The sequence below is a fragment of the Podarcis filfolensis genome (genome assembly GCF_964270895.1).
Source record: "Podarcis filfolensis genome assembly, chromosome: 13".
NCBI lineage: Eukaryota > Metazoa > Chordata > Lepidosauria > Squamata > Lacertidae > Podarcis > Podarcis filfolensis.
Window position 1 is genome coordinate 27,905,527 of NC_139615.1, and position 19,688 is coordinate 27,925,214.

A 19,688-nucleotide genomic window follows, 5' to 3' on the forward strand; every position below is an offset into this window, starting at 1 on the left:
TGACATCCCATGTCCAACTTGTTAGAACTCAAACGCAATCTGCTACACACTGGGAGGCAGGTTCAAGCCATGTCACAAAGAACTCAACTGGTGGTGGCAATAATCTTTACAGCTATCTCCTTAATGATCCTCACCAAGTCTTCCATGGTATATTGCAAGGAAACAATTCCAAAGGTAATTAAAAAAAAAAACCACCACTCCTTGACCTTGTCACAAGGATCAGAAGGACTGCAGGATGAACTGCCTATTACTCATGGGTGCAATAAAATAAGACAAATTGTTTACAATGAGTGATCACATTCACAAATTCTGGAATTTCCAGGAAACCATAGGCGTTAGTGGCACTTCCTCATCTACAGCACTCCTAGATCAGGATTGTAAAGGCAACCAATTTTAAGGAAAACATTTTCCCAGAAGGGTAACCAGGTTAGGCTGCTGTAGCAGAAAAATCAAAGTCTAGTGGCATCTTAAAGACTAACAAATTTAATATGGTATAAGATTTTTTCGATGGTAGGCTCCATAATAAAGCTAACACAAGACTCCCTGTTAATTTTAACGTGCTGAGGGCAAAATAAAATGAGGTTGGGGGCCTTAAAACCCCTGCTCAATAGTCCAACACTATCCTATCTAACCTCCTGGGATTCCCACCAAAAACAGCCTCCTTTTCAAAGCCTATTTTTGCATCCATAATGATTAGAAATTTGCTGAGATGCCCAGGATGTTCAGTTATGTGTGCAATCCCAAACTCTCTGCTTCCAGGGTATGATCATGGAACCAGGGGATAAACATAGCTCTGTGTTTCACCATATGAATTTATTAAGAGGGGACAATAAGGATTCTCCCCAGTATTTATACAAAAAAGCAACTGAAATTGTCTAAACTTATATACACAAAGACAAGGAGGGGAAGCATATAGGATTGTCAACATTCTCCTGTTTGCAAAATTCAGGCTCTATATTCCTGAAGAGGAAAATGGTGGTATAGAATAAAGCTATTTGATAAATCAAGATTACAAGATATTTACCTCTGTGCTAGCCAATCATATAAAACACTTATTATACAAACTGGTTGCGGCAGACCAGGCTGGCTTTTTTCCATGCTGAAACATAATGGACCCAATTAGAAAATTGTTGAATGTAATTATAACGATGTCTTGATCAGAAACTTTTAAAATTTGTTTTTGTATTTTTTAGATTGAGAATACATGTTATACATTGATAAACTGCTATATTGTTGAAAATGAATAAAAACTATATATACATATACATACATATAAAAAAAAGAATATAGCTGTTTTCATAATGATTTCTGTAACTTTTGTAAACATACTGCTAAAATATCAAAAACCATGGCACTTCTGAGACACCTTGTAATGGGATGTGCTGCTTGTAAATGTAGCTTTGTTCAAGTATTTGACCATTAAAGAGAAAAAGATACACCCAGGCATTTATAAAACAAGACAAACAAAGGGGGGGGGGGAGTATTAGCAAAAACTGATGGACACATTCAGACGTCACAGGTGTGAGAAGTGGAAGTGTGGCTTGAAAGACTTGGAACGCCAAGGATCCCTGGAAAAGCTGGGATGGCAACCATGGGGACTCCAAACCAACTGGAAGGACACTCTTGAGATGCCTTGGAAACCGACTCAGGGGTCTGCCCTGGCGTATTTTCTCATCACAGCAATGCTCACTTCTGTAGAGCATGTACACAATTCAACGCACGCCACGTGGCAGCTTCCTTGGAACAGAGAGTGTTCTCCATTATCCCATCGGTGGGATTTTGCTCTTAGGGTTCGCCGTCTCACCTGCAGCAAGGCCCACGGGATGCTCATAAGGCAGCGATGGCTTTGGCTGCCACCCTGCGTCCCAGAGGCAAGCTGAGATCCGTGATGGCCAGCACAATTCTGGGGCTAGACATGGTGGATGCTTTCACCAACTCCGACACCTGCCCAGAAGTAAAGAAGGGGAAAGAGGTCAAGGAAGACACATCAGTGGCAAGTAGATGCTAGCAGAGTGAGCTCTGGGGTGTAGTGCAAGTTCCTCTTTGAAGCAACCCATTTCCCTCCATGGCAAAGCAACAACTCAAGAGAGCTTGTGGCATTGGTCCAGATGCACTGCCTAGCCTGTGTCTCATACCGCGTGTAGGGGTGTTTATATTTATTTACTGCACTTGTAAATATTAGCAGACTTGGGCATGATTCATGGAATTGTAGGCTATAAATGGCTACAAAAGGTCAATACAAATTTTTTATTGTCTTTCTGCCAAGGCATTCTGGGCAGTTAACAAATTTGAAATACAGGGGATAAGGAGAGTTACAAGAGAACAGCAGGCGTATCTCAGGCTACTGGAAGTTTGTTCAGGAGCTGATGACCTAAGCTCCCTGGCCTGGGCTTCTTCCTTTCTGCTTTTCCTCAAGGCATGAAAGTCTTTAATTGGCCTTTACACAACCCTCTTTTCCCAGAGTCTTTTGGATGCTGAGGAGGCTGGAAATTCCAGGGTGGTGAGGGAGTAGATTTCCCCATGAGATCTTTTTCCCTTTAAGAAGAGGTTGATAATGAGAATTTATACCTTCTGGCCTAGGCACTCCCAGCATAGGATTAACAGTAGCTGAGGAGATACTGGAACCTTACCTGTTATGCTCAAAGTGGAATAACAGGTAAAGCAGAATAAATATAATAATGACAACAGTTATTATTATTTTGTTCCTTTCAACAATTGTTCCCTCTCAACTGTTTTTCTATACACATGATTTTGAAAAGTCTGCAGGATTACATTCTACATCAACCCCAACATTCGGTAATGTGCAAACTCAATAAAGCTTTAAACATATAGTTTTATATGCACACAACAGACACCATCAAATGCTGAGGACAATTCCCACCTTCATATTTCTGCAAAACTCACATCTCTAGTGCTTCTTCAAAGAGGGAGGTATGAGCATGTACGAGTCAAAGAAACGGATCAATTATGTTCCCTGAGTACATTTTCTCTCAACCTATGATATGTGTTTAATGGTACATTCCTATGCAAGCTTAATCAGCAGTTAAGTCCCACTGTGTTCAATGGGCTTTACACCAAGTAATTGTACACAGGATTGCATCTTAGGGTGACCCTCACTTACTCTTCTGTCATTGTCTCTGGAGCTGTCAATTCCTGCCAACAGACTCCCTCTAGTGTTTGCCTTTCCTAAGAACAGAGAACCAAAGAGACTTGAACTCTTAGGATTCATATGGATCATCTGTACCAGCCTTCCTCCATCTGGTGCTCTCCAGATGTTCTATACTATGTCTCCCACCAGTCTCAGCCAACAATGCCCATGGTCAGGGAAGATAGGAGCTGCAGTCCAGCAACATCTGGAGGGCACCAAGTTGGAGAAGACTGGTCTACATGCATTGGGGAACTGCAAAGGGAAGATTTGCTTGTGCCTTTCTGGGCCAGGTCATATGACTGTTGGGTACTTAGAAGGCATCCCGCCCCCCCCCCAGCTCATAGTAACACTTTTGCTGGCATATAGTGCATCGTCGCCACACACAAAACCCACCTGTTTTGTACACCACTGTTTAGCCACTTTGGAAGCAAACACCCCTAACATTATGTGGTTCTCTATCTGTTAAATTCATCCAAATCTGAACTCTGAAGTGCAAAGAACCAACTAGGACTGAGATCCAGGTGACAGTTCTTTCCACACGGCTCAAGGGGCTAAAATACGACACCCAAAGGTATGGAGGTGGCTTCCCTTAATGATTCCTTATTTCCCAGGGGCCATGTTGAGTTGTGACTGCTGAGTGAGGAAAACTGCAGGGAACTGGCCTTTACTCAGGTCACGTGGAAGAAGTCTGCCTGCAACCCCCTATAAGCCAAAAGATTTCCTAGAGAGCAGCAATGGACCAAGAGCCCAAAGAGAGACTACAGAAATCTTCAAGAGGAAAATGGGAGTCACTGACCATGGTGAAGGGCATGAACTGGAGGATGCTGCCACGGCTTCCTTGCTCCAAGCAGTCTACGCACTCCTCCATGAACCACTGGACAAACTGTGTGTGTGTCCCGGCTGTCTTGGCTCCCAAGATGGAAGAAATCAGCAGGAAGAGGTTGGCTGGGGAGCAGAAGAGGGAGAAACTAAGCATTGTCTCCTCTAAACCCCTATTTTGAGGCCTTTTCAGTTTTTTAAAATACAGTCATACTTTGGTTTTCGAACACCCTAGTTCTCAAACATTTTGGCTCCCCAACAATTGAAACCTGGAATGACTGTTCCGGTTTTCGAACATTATTTTGGAAGCCGAACGTCAGATGGGGCTTCCGCGGCTTTCGATTGGCTGCAGAAGCCATGCTTTGGAAGTTGAATGCTTTGGAAGTCGAACGGACTTCCGGAATGGATTCCATTCGACTTCCAAGGTATGACTGTAATAATGTTAATAGTAATATTCACCATACATACATGCATCTATATCTATAGATAGAATTTCAAGTGCATGTTTTCTCTGTGATCCTTACAAGAACCCCGCAAAGTGCTATTGTTGCAGTTATATCTCCAACAGGTTATCGTTTGGCAGCCTCAAGATCCCAGATTCAGTTTATGCCAACATCAGTAACCGCACGCCGGCAGGCTGTGTCTTGCCCAAGGCCACCAAGCAGGGAGTTCATGGTACTGGAGAGATTTAACATAGTGCTGCCTGGCAGTGGAACAGACTGCCTCAGGAGAGGATAGGTTCCCTTGCTTTGATTTAAGTGAAGTCTGGATGACCACCTGGCAGGGATGTCGTCGTTTTATTCTACACTGCAGATCATGCATTGATAAAGGGGGGGTGGACTAGATGACTTCAAAGACCCCTTCCGCCTCTATCATTCCATGAAACGTTCAAAAGCAGGTTTCACAGCTGAGCCCCTAGTGATCATCAAACAAAGCCCCACATAAACTGAGCTACATTTCAACCAGGCCAGCTAGGTGCCCAGCCTGCTTCTATAACTTTTCCATCCGCTTAGCTAGGACTGAAGAGGCTTACCTAGGACTCTGTTGAGAGGATCTCTCATGCTGACTGTGTGCAGCTGCGAGGCGGACAGCGAAGTGCTCATCGTGCGGTCTGCTGAAAGTAGAGAAAATACCAGAGTTTGGTGAACGGTACCTCAGCATGCAAGGTTAACTACTTGCGTCCCAAACAGGAAATGCCTTTGAATTGGACCTTCCTTCCCTTTTCTAATGGTTGCCTGAGGGGCTTGGGATGACAAGATGGCAGCAGCAGCAGGTTTCTGGCAAGTCACTTTGATCATGTTGGATCACCATCCTAATGTTCAAAAACATTACACTAAACTAACATCACCACAGTTTAGTATTTCCAAGTGTTACCTCCACAAGGCCTCAAGCCATTTTCTCTCGGGCAAGAGCCCCCCATCTGCAATATGGGGATAACAGCACTGATCTACTATGCATGACTACTGGAAGGATTACAACACAGTAATGTAAGTGAAAGAATTTGGGCGTATGAAAGCAGTCTGTCAGGGGTGGGGAAGCTCCAGCCTACAGGCATAATTAGGCTTTGCCAGCCCACTGCCCCCAATTTGTTCTGTGAGGCCGTTTTGGACAAGCCCTGTGCACCTGCCCCATGCCTGATGTAATATATGATGTCAGGTATGGGATGCATAAAGACCTGGCTCAAGCCAAATGGGGGTTTGCAACATTGGCAATCAGCTGATTGGTGGCACCAGCAAAGCACTGCGCACAGGGCTTTGCAACATTCAAGAATCAGCTGATCATCGAGTCCTGTGAAGAGTTTGTCAAGATCCAGCAAGATCATCTGGTCTTCCAGAGCAGTTTGCAAGGGGATTCCCAAGATCCGACGCTCAGTTAATCACTGGCACTTTGAAGGCTGTCCCTCTGCCAGCACATTGATTTCAAACCATGTGGGCAAATAAGGGTCACTTGATGTCATTGTGTGATGTCAGGTGAATGACAGGTGGTGGCCCTGCCCACTTGTCAAATTTGGCCCTGGCTGTTGGTAGAAAGAGGGAGAATGATCTGGTCTGCTAGTTATAACCAGTTCCCCACCCCTGCACTATATAAATGTAAAGATTTAACTTCATCTTACCACATTGCATGTTAGAACACTAAAAAATGAACAAGGTGCGATTGAGCACCTGCTGCAAATATCCCAAGAGGACTAAAAACTTCTTTTTTTAAGAAGAAATGAACACAGAGATTGCTCAACTGTTAAATCCAGGGCCAATTGTGCACAGATCTGTTCTATGTGGCTGAGGAATGTACAGATAGGTTACAAAATCAACTGTACCACCAAGTGTTTAAAAGCTAAGCAGTCCAGCCTTGGATGGTGGGTTTCACAGACCTTCTCTATCCATTTCCACAATTCTGCCTTGGAATTGCCCTGAGAGTGGAATCAGATGCAATGACGCTGCAAGAAAGGAAATTAAATTCCAACACTTCCTCTGAATCATAGCTGGATCAAGGATAGAGGCTTGGTTGTAAATAATCTCGTATGCAAATCAGAGAGGAAACATGGGTGTGCCAAATCACTGCTATGACAGGAGGAATTAGGGAGAGAAAACTCCCCAATTGCATTGTTATGTAGACAAAAGTAAAACCACAACAAAGGATAACGAAATAAAGGGAAATCACGGGCCTCGAGAGCAATGGAAATATACAAAAACAAGATCTCTGAATCACCGGGCAAGAATCCAAGGTGATGAGCAGTGATGTTCTCCATATCCATAAACAAGAGGTCACCAGTTTCCCCTACTGACAAAAGTTACTGATCATTTGATCTCCTGGTTTTCATCTGTGAGCTGATAACTGGAGCTGCATAGGAAAGTGGCCTTTCTCTTTGCATGTGGCTCTTGGTCCCCCAGAACACAGAAGGCCCAAGTGGGATTTGTGGCATGAGGCGCCTTTTCCTAGCTTTGACAGCTCCTCCTGGACACAGCCCACCCAGGTCTCAGTTCTTTCTAAGTAGTTTTTAGTTTAAAAAAAATATTTAGTTTTTCAGTTTATAGTTTTACAGTCCAGCAACCAACTTAAAAACAAGATTCCAAAGAAACTCCTGAACTTCCTTCCTCCCCTTTGTGGGTCCTTGTGTTAACCATTTCCTCCTGCATCTTTTATAATAACCCAAACCTTTTACATCTCCATTATATCCAAAACTCAGCATTAAACTACAAGTGCTATTCCAATCCTACTAATGATTTTAGCTGTTTACACAATGGTTTTTAAGATAAATTATACATTTCCCCCATTCCTTATTGAAATTTTGGTCTTCCTGATTTCTGATTTCTTCAGGTCATTTTTGCCATTTCAGCATAATCCATCAATTTAACCTGCCATTCTTCTCTGGTAGGGACTTTTGTCTTCTTTCCATCTAGTGGTTTTGGGTTTTTAGTTCCTGCGCCATTTCTTCCTTCATATCAAGAGATTCTTCCATCCGAGTTGGATGCCTACACTGAGCCAGACTCCGTTTTGGACACTTCCACTGCCGACAGTGTTCTGCGCTGTGCTGCTATCCTTAACTTTTAAAAAGTCAGTAAGGTAGGAAACTTTACCTTTACTTGTTCCTGGTAGCATACCCTCCCAGGGGCACAATTACAGATCAAAATGATGTGTAGAAGCCTCCAGTAAGGGCCAGAATTGCTAGATAGCTAAGGAGCTGCATTGGCACGTGACCTACATTGAGCTCTGACGCCTCCACCCATTCCAAACAGCACATCTAAATTCTCCCTGAAGCAAACAAAGTAATCCCCACATTCATTCCCTGTGGCTTATACCTATTTACTTATTATCTTGGAGGAAGCACAGTTCACAATAAATAACTTTTTTTAAAAAAGCAAAATATTAAATGTTTTAAATAGATCCATCTAATCTGAATCCTCCTAGATGGAGAGACGGTGTTGTTTTGACGTGATTAAAAGGAGAGAGAGAGAGAGAGGAAGTGGAATGAGCTTTAGAATGGATTCAAGATTGGCCAGTCTTTTCCAGGGAGCCTGTTTGGACTCATATTAATTCCAGGAAAAGCTTTCTCACCATGATTCCACTTACTGGGGCTAGACAGGATGCTGGTGTCTTCCTCATTGGAGCTGAGCAGGCGCATCAGTTTGGAAGGCTGGGTATCATCCAACGGGAAGAGACTGGTGTAATCCTGGAAGAGGAACCGAAAGGACAGAAAAGAGTCCATCACGGTTACTGATATACACAACCATGAATAAGGCAAGCGGTCTGGCCTTGATTTTGTCATTCATGTATGGACTTGTACTGTCTCACCTTTGCCTCTCTCAAAAAAAAAGGATGATTCACATACTCCATTTCTCATCAACATATTTAAAAGAAGGAAGTAGAGGTGCTAGAGAGCCATTGTAGTGTGATGCCTGAGACCGAGCTGTGACCCACAAGCCCCCAATTCAAACTCCAGTTCTAACCTACCTCACAGGGTTGAGCTACTCCACAATGGATGTGACACACTGCAGAAACTAAATGCTATCCCTCCTCTTGTTTGTAAAATTTCTGTTTCATTTGCAAATGTGACAAGCTGCTTTTGCACACTGATCTCACGGAAACAGGAATAATAATAATAATAATAATAATAATAATAATAATAATGGGGGGGCATTCCACAGGGCGGGCGCCACCACCAAGAATGCCCTCTGTCTGGTTCCCTGTAGCTTCATTTCTCGCAGTGAGGGAACCACCAGAAGGCCCTCGGAGCCGGACCTCAGTGTCCAGGCTGAAGGGTGGGAGTGGAGACGCTCCTTCAGGTATACTGGGCCGAGGCTGTTTAGGCCTTTAAAGTTTAGCACCAACACTTTGAATTGTGCTCAGAAACATGCTGGGAGCCAATGTATGTCTCTCAGAACTGGTGTTATATGGTCTCAGCAGCCACTCCCAGTCACCAGCCTGGAAGGTTGCTTTGTACCAAGGTCAGACTGTCGGTCTGCCTACCAGAGTATTTTCTACCCTGACTTGCTGTGTCTCTTCAAGGATTCAGGCAGAAATCTTTCGCAGCCCTACCAGGAGATGCTGAAGACTGAAATTGGGGTCTCCTGTAACCCAAGTATATACTCTTACTGAACTATGTTTTTTCTCCTTCACTGGATCAACTGAAAAAGCACCCAGGGAGAAAGCAAGGGATAAATGAGAAAAAAAAGACTTTCCTGTTCCCCTGTGCGCCACACTTCTTGTTTTCATACAGAACTTTTTTTCTCTGTGTGTGCTCACTTAATAATAATTGTTTTTGGAATTTCTGACACTGCAGAGCCACGTTATCTGATGCATGGACTCTGGTGAAGTTCCCAAGAGCAGGCATAGGCAAACTTGGCCCTCCAGATGTTTTGGGACTACAACTCCCATCATCCCTAGCTAACAGGACCAGTGGTCAGGGATGATGGGAGTTGTAGTCCCAAAACATCTGGAGGGCCAAGTTTGCCTATGCCTGCCCAAGAGCTTAGCGAACATAGGGAGTCACTTTGGTATCATAAAAAGTTTCTTATCTCAGGGGTCTGCATATATTTTTTTTAATGCAAGCAGGTAAGGAAAACTAAAGTCCGAAATTGTTTCAGATAGGGTTGCATGCAGTCCAAGATGCCACACATTATCAGAAGGGGGCGGGGAAGATAGCTAACCATGATCAGATCACCTTGTTGAAGGATTGACAAATTCATGAAGGACACGTCTATCAACAGCTATTAGTCATGGTAGTGAAAAAGAACCTCAATACCAGGTTGATTTGGGGAACATAAATTAAGGGAAGGTTGTCACTTCCATGCCCTGTTTCTGAGCCTCTCGGAGGCAACTGACTGGCTGTTCCTGGAAACAAAAGGCTAGTTGATTTGAATCCTTGGTCTGATCCAACAAGGTGTTGCTGGTTTCTAATGTTCTTAGAGGTCAAGGAAAGACAATTCCTTTGCTACAGTCTCAAAGCTTACAATTTAAAATTGCAATTAATTTTTTAAAAGGAAAAATCATAATTAAATTTTACAACTGAAAATTGTACAAGTTTGCATTTTTGCACAATTCTCCTTCCCCCATTCATTCCTCTCCCCTCTTCAAATGCAGCCACTCCCATTGCGCTTATCAATCCACTGCGGCCCGTTTTCCTCTTCCCAACATCCTTGTGGGAACAGCAGTTTACCTCTATATCTTCTCGGTGCCTCTTGCGCTGCCAAGCTGAGGTCTGCCCCTTGTTGTGGGAGGAGTAAGAGCTGGAGGCACACCACACAGACAGCCTAATGGAAAAAGAAACATACATCAGCTCCAAAGAAGGACAAGTGATTTTTTATTTATTTTTTGCTTTTCCTTACTGGATGCGGGTTTTCATGAACCACGACATTCTCATACCGTATATGGAGCACAGGGAAACTAGCATCATATTTGGAGGAGATCAGTAATCAGAGAATGTCTCCTTAAGTTTACATCAATAAATGCATTCTTCTACTCCCACTCCCTGGACCCCATCATCCCTGGTACCCCAGCACACAAGATGTCACGCTAAGCTTGGAAGGCGGCCTCAATGGGGGGAAACAACATATTGCTGGGGCAATATGAGAAAAGCCGAGCTTGTGGTTTAATGGAGTGAACCCTAGAAGCTTGCATTTGGGTTGTGAAACTGTGCCATTTTTACTGCCTTGATGCATAAAAATATGTTTCTTGTTAGTGTTTGTGGGAATTCAGCTTTGAAGTTCTAGGAGGGCCTTGGAGATGGGCTGGAAGGACTCCCATGTTTCATTCCCAAAGCTTGCCTATAACAGCATTTGCAATTTGTGGTCATTTTTTAACTTCCCATGTCTTATTGCTTCCCCACTTCTAGCTTTCAGCTATCATTATTTGACATTTTTTTAAGTGCTCAGCAAAATGTTTTCAAAAGAAAGAAAGAAGGAAGGAAGGAAAGACTCTAGCTTTCATGGCTTCAAAGGGTACAGGGCAATAATAATAATAATAATAATAATAATAATAATAATAATAATAATAATAATAATAATAATTTATTATTTATACCCCGCCCATCTGGCTGGGACACAGGTGGCGCTGAGGGTTAAACCACAGAGCCTAGGACTTGCCGATCAGAAGGTCGGTGGTTCAAATCCCCGCGACAGGGTGAGCTCCCGTTGCTCGTTCCCTGCTCCTGCCAACCTAGCAGTTTGAAAGCATGTCAAAGTGCAAATAGATAAATAGGTACCGCTCTGGCGGGAAGGTAAACAGCGTTTCCGTGCGCTGCTCTGGTTCGCCAGAAGCGGCTTAGTCATGCTGGCCACATGACGTGGAAGCTGGACGCCGGCTCCCTCGGCCAATAAAGCGAGATGAGCGCCGCAACCCCAGAGTCGGCCATGACTGGACCTAATGGTCTGGAGTCCCTATACCTTTACCATCTGGCTGGGTTTTCCCAGCCACTCTGGGTGGCTCTCAAACGAATATTAAAAACTTCCCTGCCTTCAGATGTCTTTTAAAAGTAAGATAGTTGCTTATTTCGATGAAATCTGATGGGAGGACATCCCACAGGGCAGGCGCCACTGCTGAGAAGGCCCTCTGCCTGGTTCCCTGTAACCTCACTGGTACCTGGTAACTACGGAATGCAGGATTCCCAGGAAGCTGGAGACAGAGCTTCTGCACTCAATATTTTTCCCTTTCTCATGGCAACCAGAAACTGAATAAACTGCATAAAAAATGGCACCCGTGTCCTTAACATCACATCAAGTTTTGGCTTGTGGATTTCATACCAGCACAGAATTGGGGCTCATTAACACCTGTCTGCTCATCTCTTACTTGGCAAGAGCCTTGCCCGGAGGGTCCATCAGCATATGCCACTTGGAGGAGTCTGTGAGCAGATTGGGCAGGATGTGTCCCAGGAGGGTGAGCGTCAGCTGCTGCATGTCCAGGCAGAAAATGGAGTACAGCAACTCCACAGCCCGCATTGCGTGCTCTTTCCGTGTCTCTTTCAGCAGCTCCTGAGAGGGAAGAGAGGACAACAGAAAGTCACAAGAGCAGAGGGGCAACGAGCAGCGACATTCGCTCCTTGCTTAATGCCATGAGTGCCGAACTACTCTGGGAGCCTATGGCAGCCTAGGGCCGCGGACAAAACTCACACAGACTCTCTCTCTCGCCCATGCTTTGTCAGCGGTCAGAAACAGCCCCATAGAAAAGCACCATGCAGCTAAACGTAGAAGAAGAAACATTCCTCTTGCAGTATCCCCAACAGAAAGAAGTGGAGGGGGTAGGTAGAGAGAGAGAGGCATAATTTTGACCCACATAAGCCCACCTCTCAGATGGTTAGGAGCAGGGAATATACTCAGGAGGCATTCAGTCCACTACATGCAGCTACAAATACCCCCAGGACTGTCTGTCATGGGGCTGAAGCTTTGGAAACTGTCTGCTCTGCAGTTCCACCTGAGTCCATCACTGTGGACATTTAGTCTCTGTCTCCATCGTTCAGCCTAGACACTGAGGTCCAGTTCCGAGGCGCTTCTGGAAGTTCCCTCATTGCAAAATGTGAAGCTACAGGGAACCAGGCAGAGGGCCTTCTTGGCAGTGGCACCTGCCCTATGGAACGCCCTCCTATCAGATGTTCTGAAGACATCTGAACACAGCCCTGTATTGGGAAGTTTTTAATGTTTGATGTTCCTCTTTGCTTTTTTATATTCTGTTGGAAGCTGCCCACAGTGGCTGGGGCAACCCAGTCATATGGGTGGGGTGTAAGTAAATAATAATAATAATAATAATAATAATAATAATAATAATAATAGGCAATATAACGGGGGGGGGGAGAGTGAGCTTAGAATTATGTGACTTGACTATTCCTAATTAGCTCACAAGTCTTTCTCAAATATGCATATAGGAAGGCATGCAGCTGAGGCCAGGCATCAAGAGACTGCAATTCCGAGTATCCGCATCTAGGCTGAATGTAGCTGCTAATGAGCTACGGTAAGGCCAAGAATGCAAATCATGGCGTCATCGTAAGAATCCCTTGGGTGACTTAGAGGCAAGCCACTCTCTCTCTGCTTCAGTCTTGCCTCATCCAACTGGGAATGCAGAAAGAAAACTTTTCTGCCTCATAGGAGAGTGGGTGAGGGTTTTCAGAACAAATTCAGAGCCTTTTGACCACTTAGGTAAAGCAACTTGTTTTATGAAAAGCAAAGCTATTCCACTTATTTATTAAGCATTTACAACCCACATCTTCTGCTAAAGCATGGCACCCACAACAATTTCAGGAAAACCATTTACAACGTAATGCCTCCAATAGGTGAAGTATTTTTTCTAGCTGTTGGAAAAGTACAGTACTCTCGTGTGCCCCATACCTTGACAAGGTTGTTGCAGAACCAGTAGACTCCACCCATGTGCAGAAGGGTGTCGAAGATGTGGATGGAGCGGCTGTCCACCCAGCCTTTCTCCAGCACCTTGGAGAAGACGCCCATCAGCACCTCTTTGATTGGCTTCTTGGCAGGAAGGAAGTTCCAGTAGGGCATAGTGACGACCCCTGTGGCTGAGAACTTGATATTCGCAGCTGTCTGCTGCAGGACATCAGCACACATGTGCTCAAGGATTGAACTCATGATCACCACTCTGGACCGGGGGCAGGGGAGAGAAAAAAGGGTAAAGTATGACCACCCTAAACCTGCATCCTTATCAAGGCTTCTTCGGCAGCTCCAAGTTGCTGATGCCCCCAAATTCCAAACAACGCCAACTAAAGGCATCTGGTTGAGGCTCTAAGGAGACAACAGCCTACAAAATGTGCTGAAGCAGTATTTGACCAGAGCTTAATATTTGCAAAATGACCCTTCACAGCAGCAGTGATTGGGGAATAACAGAATTATCTTAGCGCTGCTGTGTAAATCTAACACTCGCACTGGGACAGGAAACCATAGTCTCCATTCAGACCCAGATGAATGAGTGGCAATTCAGCAGCTTCACATTGCAGGTTCCCTCTGATGTTGTTTTTGTCCTAGGATGGCCACCTTAAGAACAGCGGCAGTGCAGCCTGGTAGCCAGAGTAGCCCGACGTGGCTGATCAACTGCTCACTGTCCGTACTGCCTGTGGAGCCACAGAATCACAGAATGGTAGAGTCGGAGGGGACCCTGAGGATCATCTAGTCCAACCCCCTGCAATGCAGGAATATGCAGCTGTTCCATAAGGGGATCAAACCTGCAACCTTGGCGTTATCAGCACTACGCTTTAACCAAAGAGTATTAGAACTTTTTTTTTTCATGCAGCAAAAAGCCTGGGCCGCCTCCCAGTTATATCTGATCTTTCAGGATGCTTAATTCAGTGTTTTTTTTATGAGACACATGATATCAGCATGGAAATCATACAAAAAAGCAGAAAACGCACCAGGGGCACAAAGCAGAATACAAGCAGGTTAACCTGCCCTGCAGATGCAGCCTTTACCCCACATTTTAAACCCTTAGCTTAACACCCTGTTTTCTGCTACCCAGACTCTTACTTGCCTCTCACTGTAGAACTGCAGGGTGTTTTCAGCATACAGGGGAGTTGCCAACTGCCGGATCATCTGCAATGACTTCTCTCTCTCGTCCAAGCCCAACATACGGACGTGAGCTACTAGCCAGGCCACAGCGCACACAGCCATGCTGCACACCTTCCCCTTGATGTTGTCTGTGATTTTCTGGGGAAGGGAGGAGGAGGAGAAGGAGGAGGGAAAGTGAGGCAAAAAGGCAGCTGTTGAGACTCTAGATTTTCTACTTTTCATTCATTGAGGGATGGTTTGGATACCAAACATACTGCAACTGCAGCAGTAGTTCTAAGATCACTTCCAACTCTCAATTCTATGCATCCCATATGTACCGACGCAAGAGAAAGAACAAGCCTAAAGCACCAAATCATCAGGATTGTGTAGGGAGTTTGTTGCTAGAGTTTTCTCTTTCTATAAAGAGCCTCCCTGTTGCATGGTACAGCCCAGAATGTTTTTGCACCATTCCCAATTCGGATTTTTGCTGCTGAATGGTGGTGGGCTTTTAAAAGGTGAATAGCAACACATCTCCTTTGTATACAAGGCTCACTAGAAAAGCCTGCTCTTTGTCATTACCTGGACGGACTCAAAGGTGAGAACCCCGTTCTCCCAAGCGTTCAGGATCTCCAAGATAGCAGCAGAGATGCTCAGACATGCTTCTTGCCATTTCATCTGCCTGCTCAGATGCAAAGATATACAGGGAGGGAAAGAATTAAGGGGAAAACTGGTCAGGAATATAGGAGATCATTAGCCATTCCCTCCCCCCATTCCAAACCTGCCTCCTCTTCTCTTGAAAGTGTATTAGCGATACCTGCTAAAAGCTCAAAAGCGAGGGCTGAGCAAAGATTTCTAAGTGGCAGAGGGCTGAGCGCCAGTCTCTCCCTCCCCCAGTAAACAGAATTATGCACCATTTGCAGGTTTTGTTGGCACCAAACTTAAATGTTGGTGAAACCATGTATACAGGATAAGGAAGGAGGCAGGAGCAGCAAGGGATGCACAGAAAGCCCACATCTTAACTATTGAGACTGCCTGCTCTGTGTTCAACTATGAGGACTAGAAACCTGCTTTAAGAAATCAAAAGCCAAGAGGTTTAGGAATCCGCTCTACGGCATGGACAGAGAAAACAATGAACAGCCCTGCAGCATGAAGAAAGCGACTGGCGCTCAGGAGAGAAGGGAACCTTCAGCTCGCTATTTTCAGGACACAATTCCTCAGCAAAGTTATTCTAGCATAGTTACTTACACCAACTTCATTTCTGACGAATTGTTGAGCAAAGCAACTAGAGACTCCACCTTGGTGGAATCGGGCCGGAAGCAAGGGTGGTCAGGGTTGAGGATCTTCCCTTCCTCTGGCATGCAGGTCTGCATCCAGGTCTCAAAGAAAGGCACTTCCCCAGGTGGACCAGCTTCAGAAAGGATCACCTGAAAGAGAGAAGGCCAAAGGGGTTGGGCAGGGTAGAGACATCATGAAGCCCTCGACCACAGCAACAGCGCCACCTAGTGAGTGAGAGGTTAGGGACAACACATGCAGGGCATGAACATGGGACCTGGTTTCCCGTGCCTGGAATAAGCCCTCACTGTCAGGGTTCTGGCCACCCAATTTGTTTATTTATGGCATTTTCATGGCACCCTGTTGCCAAGTTCTCAGGGTGGCTTATGACAAAACTCAAATAAAATTAAAAATATTCCTCACAGGTGCAGGGGAGAAGAGAGTGGAAAGCTCGGAAGGTACACTGCACATGTGCAGAGAAGAACCCCCTTTTACTTACATCTCTGTGCCTATGCAGAGAACCTCTCCTCTACCGTTACCTCTCCCTTGCCCCCGTATTGTACAGCGCAGAGAAGACCCTACCTCAGAGCCGTAGGTCTGGGCGACATGGCACAGCATGAGGAAGGAAATGTCGAAGAGAAGCGCTCTGACTGACGCCGCTTTGGCTAGAGAAGTGGGAGGAAACCCACAATGATAAGTTCACACAACAACAACAACAACAACAGATCTATCAGTAATTTATTATGACCATTAACGACATCTGGTGCATAAGAAGTGCTCTGCAACTACATTCTCGTTCGTTGTACTGACACAAGAGGAGTTCTCTCGCTCTGTGTTTTTTCATTTCTTTCCATTCCTGAGTCCTTACGTCCCTCATTGATCACTGACAGCCTCTGATGGGGCGCTTCTGGCAGTCCCTCATCCCATATGCCTTCGCTGCGCCTTTAGCCTGGGGCTGGACCTGCCCTGTGGAACTCCTTGCCAAGAGAAGTCTGGCCAGGCTCGACCCTGCTTTCTTTTAGACATCTTTTGAAAACATTCCTGTTGCCTGGGCTTTTGGTACATGCATCTTCTCTGCCTTTCCTCCAAACATGCATATATAAATGACCCCCCCCCCAAAAAAACCATGGATCTATCTATTTATTTAAAAAGGACCCCCTGGACGGGTAAGTCCAGTCACATTCGACTATGGGGTTGCGGTGCTCATCTCGCTTTCAGGCCGAGGAAGCCAGTGTTTGTCCACAGGCAGCTTTCCAGGTCATGTGGCCAGCAGGACTAAACTGCTTCTGGCGCATTGGAACACCGTGACGGAAACCAGAGCGCATGGAAATGCTGTTTACCTTCCCACCGCAGCAATACCTATTTATCTACTTGCACAGGTGTGCTTTCGAACTGCTAGGTTCGCAGGAGCTGGGACAGAGCAACAAGAACTCACCCCGTTGCAGGGATTCGAACCGCCAACCTTCTGATTGGCAAGCCCTAGAGGCTCAGTGGTTTAGACCACAGCGCCACCTGCATCCCTAGCTATTTATTGGCCTTCTAGTAATCATAGAAAGCAGCAAGAACAGAGCAACGGACATCCTTAATGAAAATCAGACTCAGGCCCCTCTTTCCAGCTCCTCACTTTTCATCAAACCCTTTCGAGGGTGTGACCAAGATTAACAGTTTCAAAGCACTCCAAACATCTTGAAAAATGAACAAGGAGGAAACAAAAACTGCCAATGGCTAAGGAGAGCTCCCTTTCCCATCAGTCCAGTGGAAGGTCAGAGGGTCTTTTGTGCATTTAATCACATGCAAAACGCATTCAGAATCCTTATCTTGGGTTAAGTGGGATTCACACACATCACTCCATCCAAAGGACTTGAGCTGTATGGGCGCTCAGAGGACTGTGGGGAGGAAAGGAAGGGGAGAGGAGAGGGAGGGCAAGCTCACAGCTGCAAGTTAACCCTTCCCCTCCCAGGGCCGAGGTCCCCCACCAAGCAGCACAAAGTGACTATTCTCAGGGGTGGTGGGGAAACGGGAGGATGCACGTGGTAGCCCAAAAGACAAAGAGACCCCAGTCATAACTTGAATGCCCCCCTTGTTGCATCAGGAATGCTGCGCTGGCACTGCCTACGCTGCCAGGCACCATGGCTCACTTTCAACTCTTCCCCACCCCCTCCAGACTTTTCAGTTAACACGCAAAAAAATCTAGAGCCTCAGGAAGGAGCTGCAGTAACATCAGACTGAAAAGAAAAGAAATAAAGCAAGACAACAGGGACTTACAGCCTTCTCCGCTGATGTGCTTGGTAAGTTCATTAAGCCTAAAATGAGAGGTGAAGGAACAGAAAAGGGCAAAAAATGAGCTAAGGCTGCATTTATTTTGTAAGGGACCAAACCAAGTATCGTATCTGCCCCCACGTATTTATTATTTGCTTTCTAAAATGTTGATCACCTTGCTGTGTGAAACACAATGCGAACTTAGGTCACAATCACTCCCATTGGCAAGACTAAATGCACATCTCAAGTGGGACTTGAATTTGGGCGCTGCCCCATCCTTTCTTCTTTTTACCAATCTAATGAAGGTGAAACCTTCTTAGCCATTCCCCACCTCTAATTCTTCTCCTCTTAGGCTGTGCACACACTATACATTTAATTGACATTTCTTCTCACAAAGAATCCTGGGAACTAAAGTTTGTAAAGGGTGCTGGGAACTGTAGCTCTGCTGTGGGTAAGCTACAGTTCCCATATTGGGGGGGGGAGGCTTGCTTTAGATACGCTCTGAGAATGCGGTGGTATCTTGGGTTAAGAACTTAATTAATTCTGGAGGTCCGTTCTTAACCTGAAAATGTTCTTAACCTGAGGTACCACTTTAGCTAATGGGGCCTCCCGCTGCTGCCGTGCTGCCACTGCACGATTTCTGTTCTCATCCTGAAGCAAAGTTCTTACCCCGAGGTACTATTTCTGGGTTAGTGGAGTCTGTAACCTGAAGCGTCTGTAACCTGAGGTACCACTGTATACAGTGTGGATGCAGCCTTAGTCTGCCTTTACTCTTTTGGAAAAGATTCAGGCCTTTCCCACCCAGATGTGGCTCATCTAGCAAGCCAAGTTCTGCAAACATTTTGACATTCTGGCAGGGCTTTTTTTCTAGATAAAAGAGGTGCCAGAACTTGTTTAGGAGGAGTACCCAAGTTGTTGAGTTTTTGTTAGGGGTGGGATCGCCTAAGAAAGGTTCTCTTCTTCGCCCATTGGCCTCACCACCAGTTCCGGAGCCTTATGCCACCACCCTCTGCCGCACAGATGTGCCGCCCGCAGCCTCTGCCACACACTACCGTGCCACAATGCTACAGAGCTGCCGGAACACGCCAGTTAGGTGACAGAACCCACGAACTCAGACACACTCAGTTCCGGTGAGTTCTGGCTGAAAGAAAGCCCTGCTTTCTGGTATGGCACAGCCTTTCGCTTTCAACCTCACACAGGATGCTGAATTACATACTCGGTATCACGTTCCACACTTGTGTGGACTACACATGGCCACAGCAGCTATACTGCAGCGCTAGGGCTCGCACGCTTGCAGCTTATACGTGGAGGAGTGGAATAGATTTATTCAGACAGGAGTCTTGTGACAGAAATATACCATCACATGGTTCGAAAGATAGTCCAGCCCCACCTCCCACTCCCGGTTCCCCCTCCTGACAGCAACATCAAAAACAAATCTGTCTTTACCCTGCAGGAGAATTGTTTGCGTCTAATAACGGGTGGGAGAAGACCCCCCCCACCCCCACAATCTTGCTTGATTTGCTCAAGTACAGAAAGGCCAGAGTATGCTTGTAAAATAGCCACTTGTGGGAGGTTTAACAGCCTCGTGAGCGGCTACCTAATAGCCCCTTCAGCTAAGACACAAATGGGTTCAGAAAAAAATGCAGCAGCCTTACATGGAATTGGGGATGGGCTGTGGAATAAAAGAAGAGGAATGGAGACAGGGAGTTGATCTC

At 45.6% G+C, this 19,688-nt stretch overlaps 1 protein-coding gene across 13 annotated transcripts in view; it reads right to left on the minus strand.

Moving 5' to 3' along the window:
* Positions 1–794: 794 nt before the first annotated feature.
* Positions 795–19,688, minus strand: part of MED24 (mediator complex subunit 24) — a 52,949-nt gene continuing 34,055 nt past the window's right edge. For 4 of the 13 annotated variants that reach the window (XM_083582584.1, XM_083582589.1, XM_083582585.1 and 1 more), the window contains 12 exons: positions 17,980–18,017; positions 16,297–16,379; positions 15,688–15,866; positions 15,022–15,121; positions 14,426–14,601; positions 13,279–13,543; positions 11,750–11,931; positions 10,122–10,215; positions 8,036–8,135; positions 5,001–5,081; positions 3,945–4,093; positions 795–1,944 (listed from right to left, as the gene is read on the minus strand). In XM_083582584.1, the coding sequence (XP_083438710.1) occupies positions 1,828–1,944; positions 3,945–4,093; positions 5,001–5,081; positions 8,036–8,135; positions 10,122–10,215; positions 11,750–11,931; positions 13,279–13,543; positions 14,426–14,601; positions 15,022–15,121; positions 15,688–15,866; positions 16,297–16,379; positions 17,980–18,017 (1,564 nt within the window). In that variant the 3' untranslated portion in view covers positions 795–1,827. Of the gene's footprint in view, positions 1,945–3,944; positions 4,094–5,000; positions 5,082–8,020; positions 8,136–10,121; positions 10,216–11,749; positions 11,932–13,278; positions 13,544–14,425; positions 14,602–15,021; positions 15,122–15,687; positions 15,867–16,296; positions 16,380–17,979; positions 18,018–19,688 lie in introns of all 13 variants that reach the window. The other 9 variants (XM_083582592.1, XM_083582582.1, XM_083582593.1 and 6 more) reach the window with 4 other exon arrangements.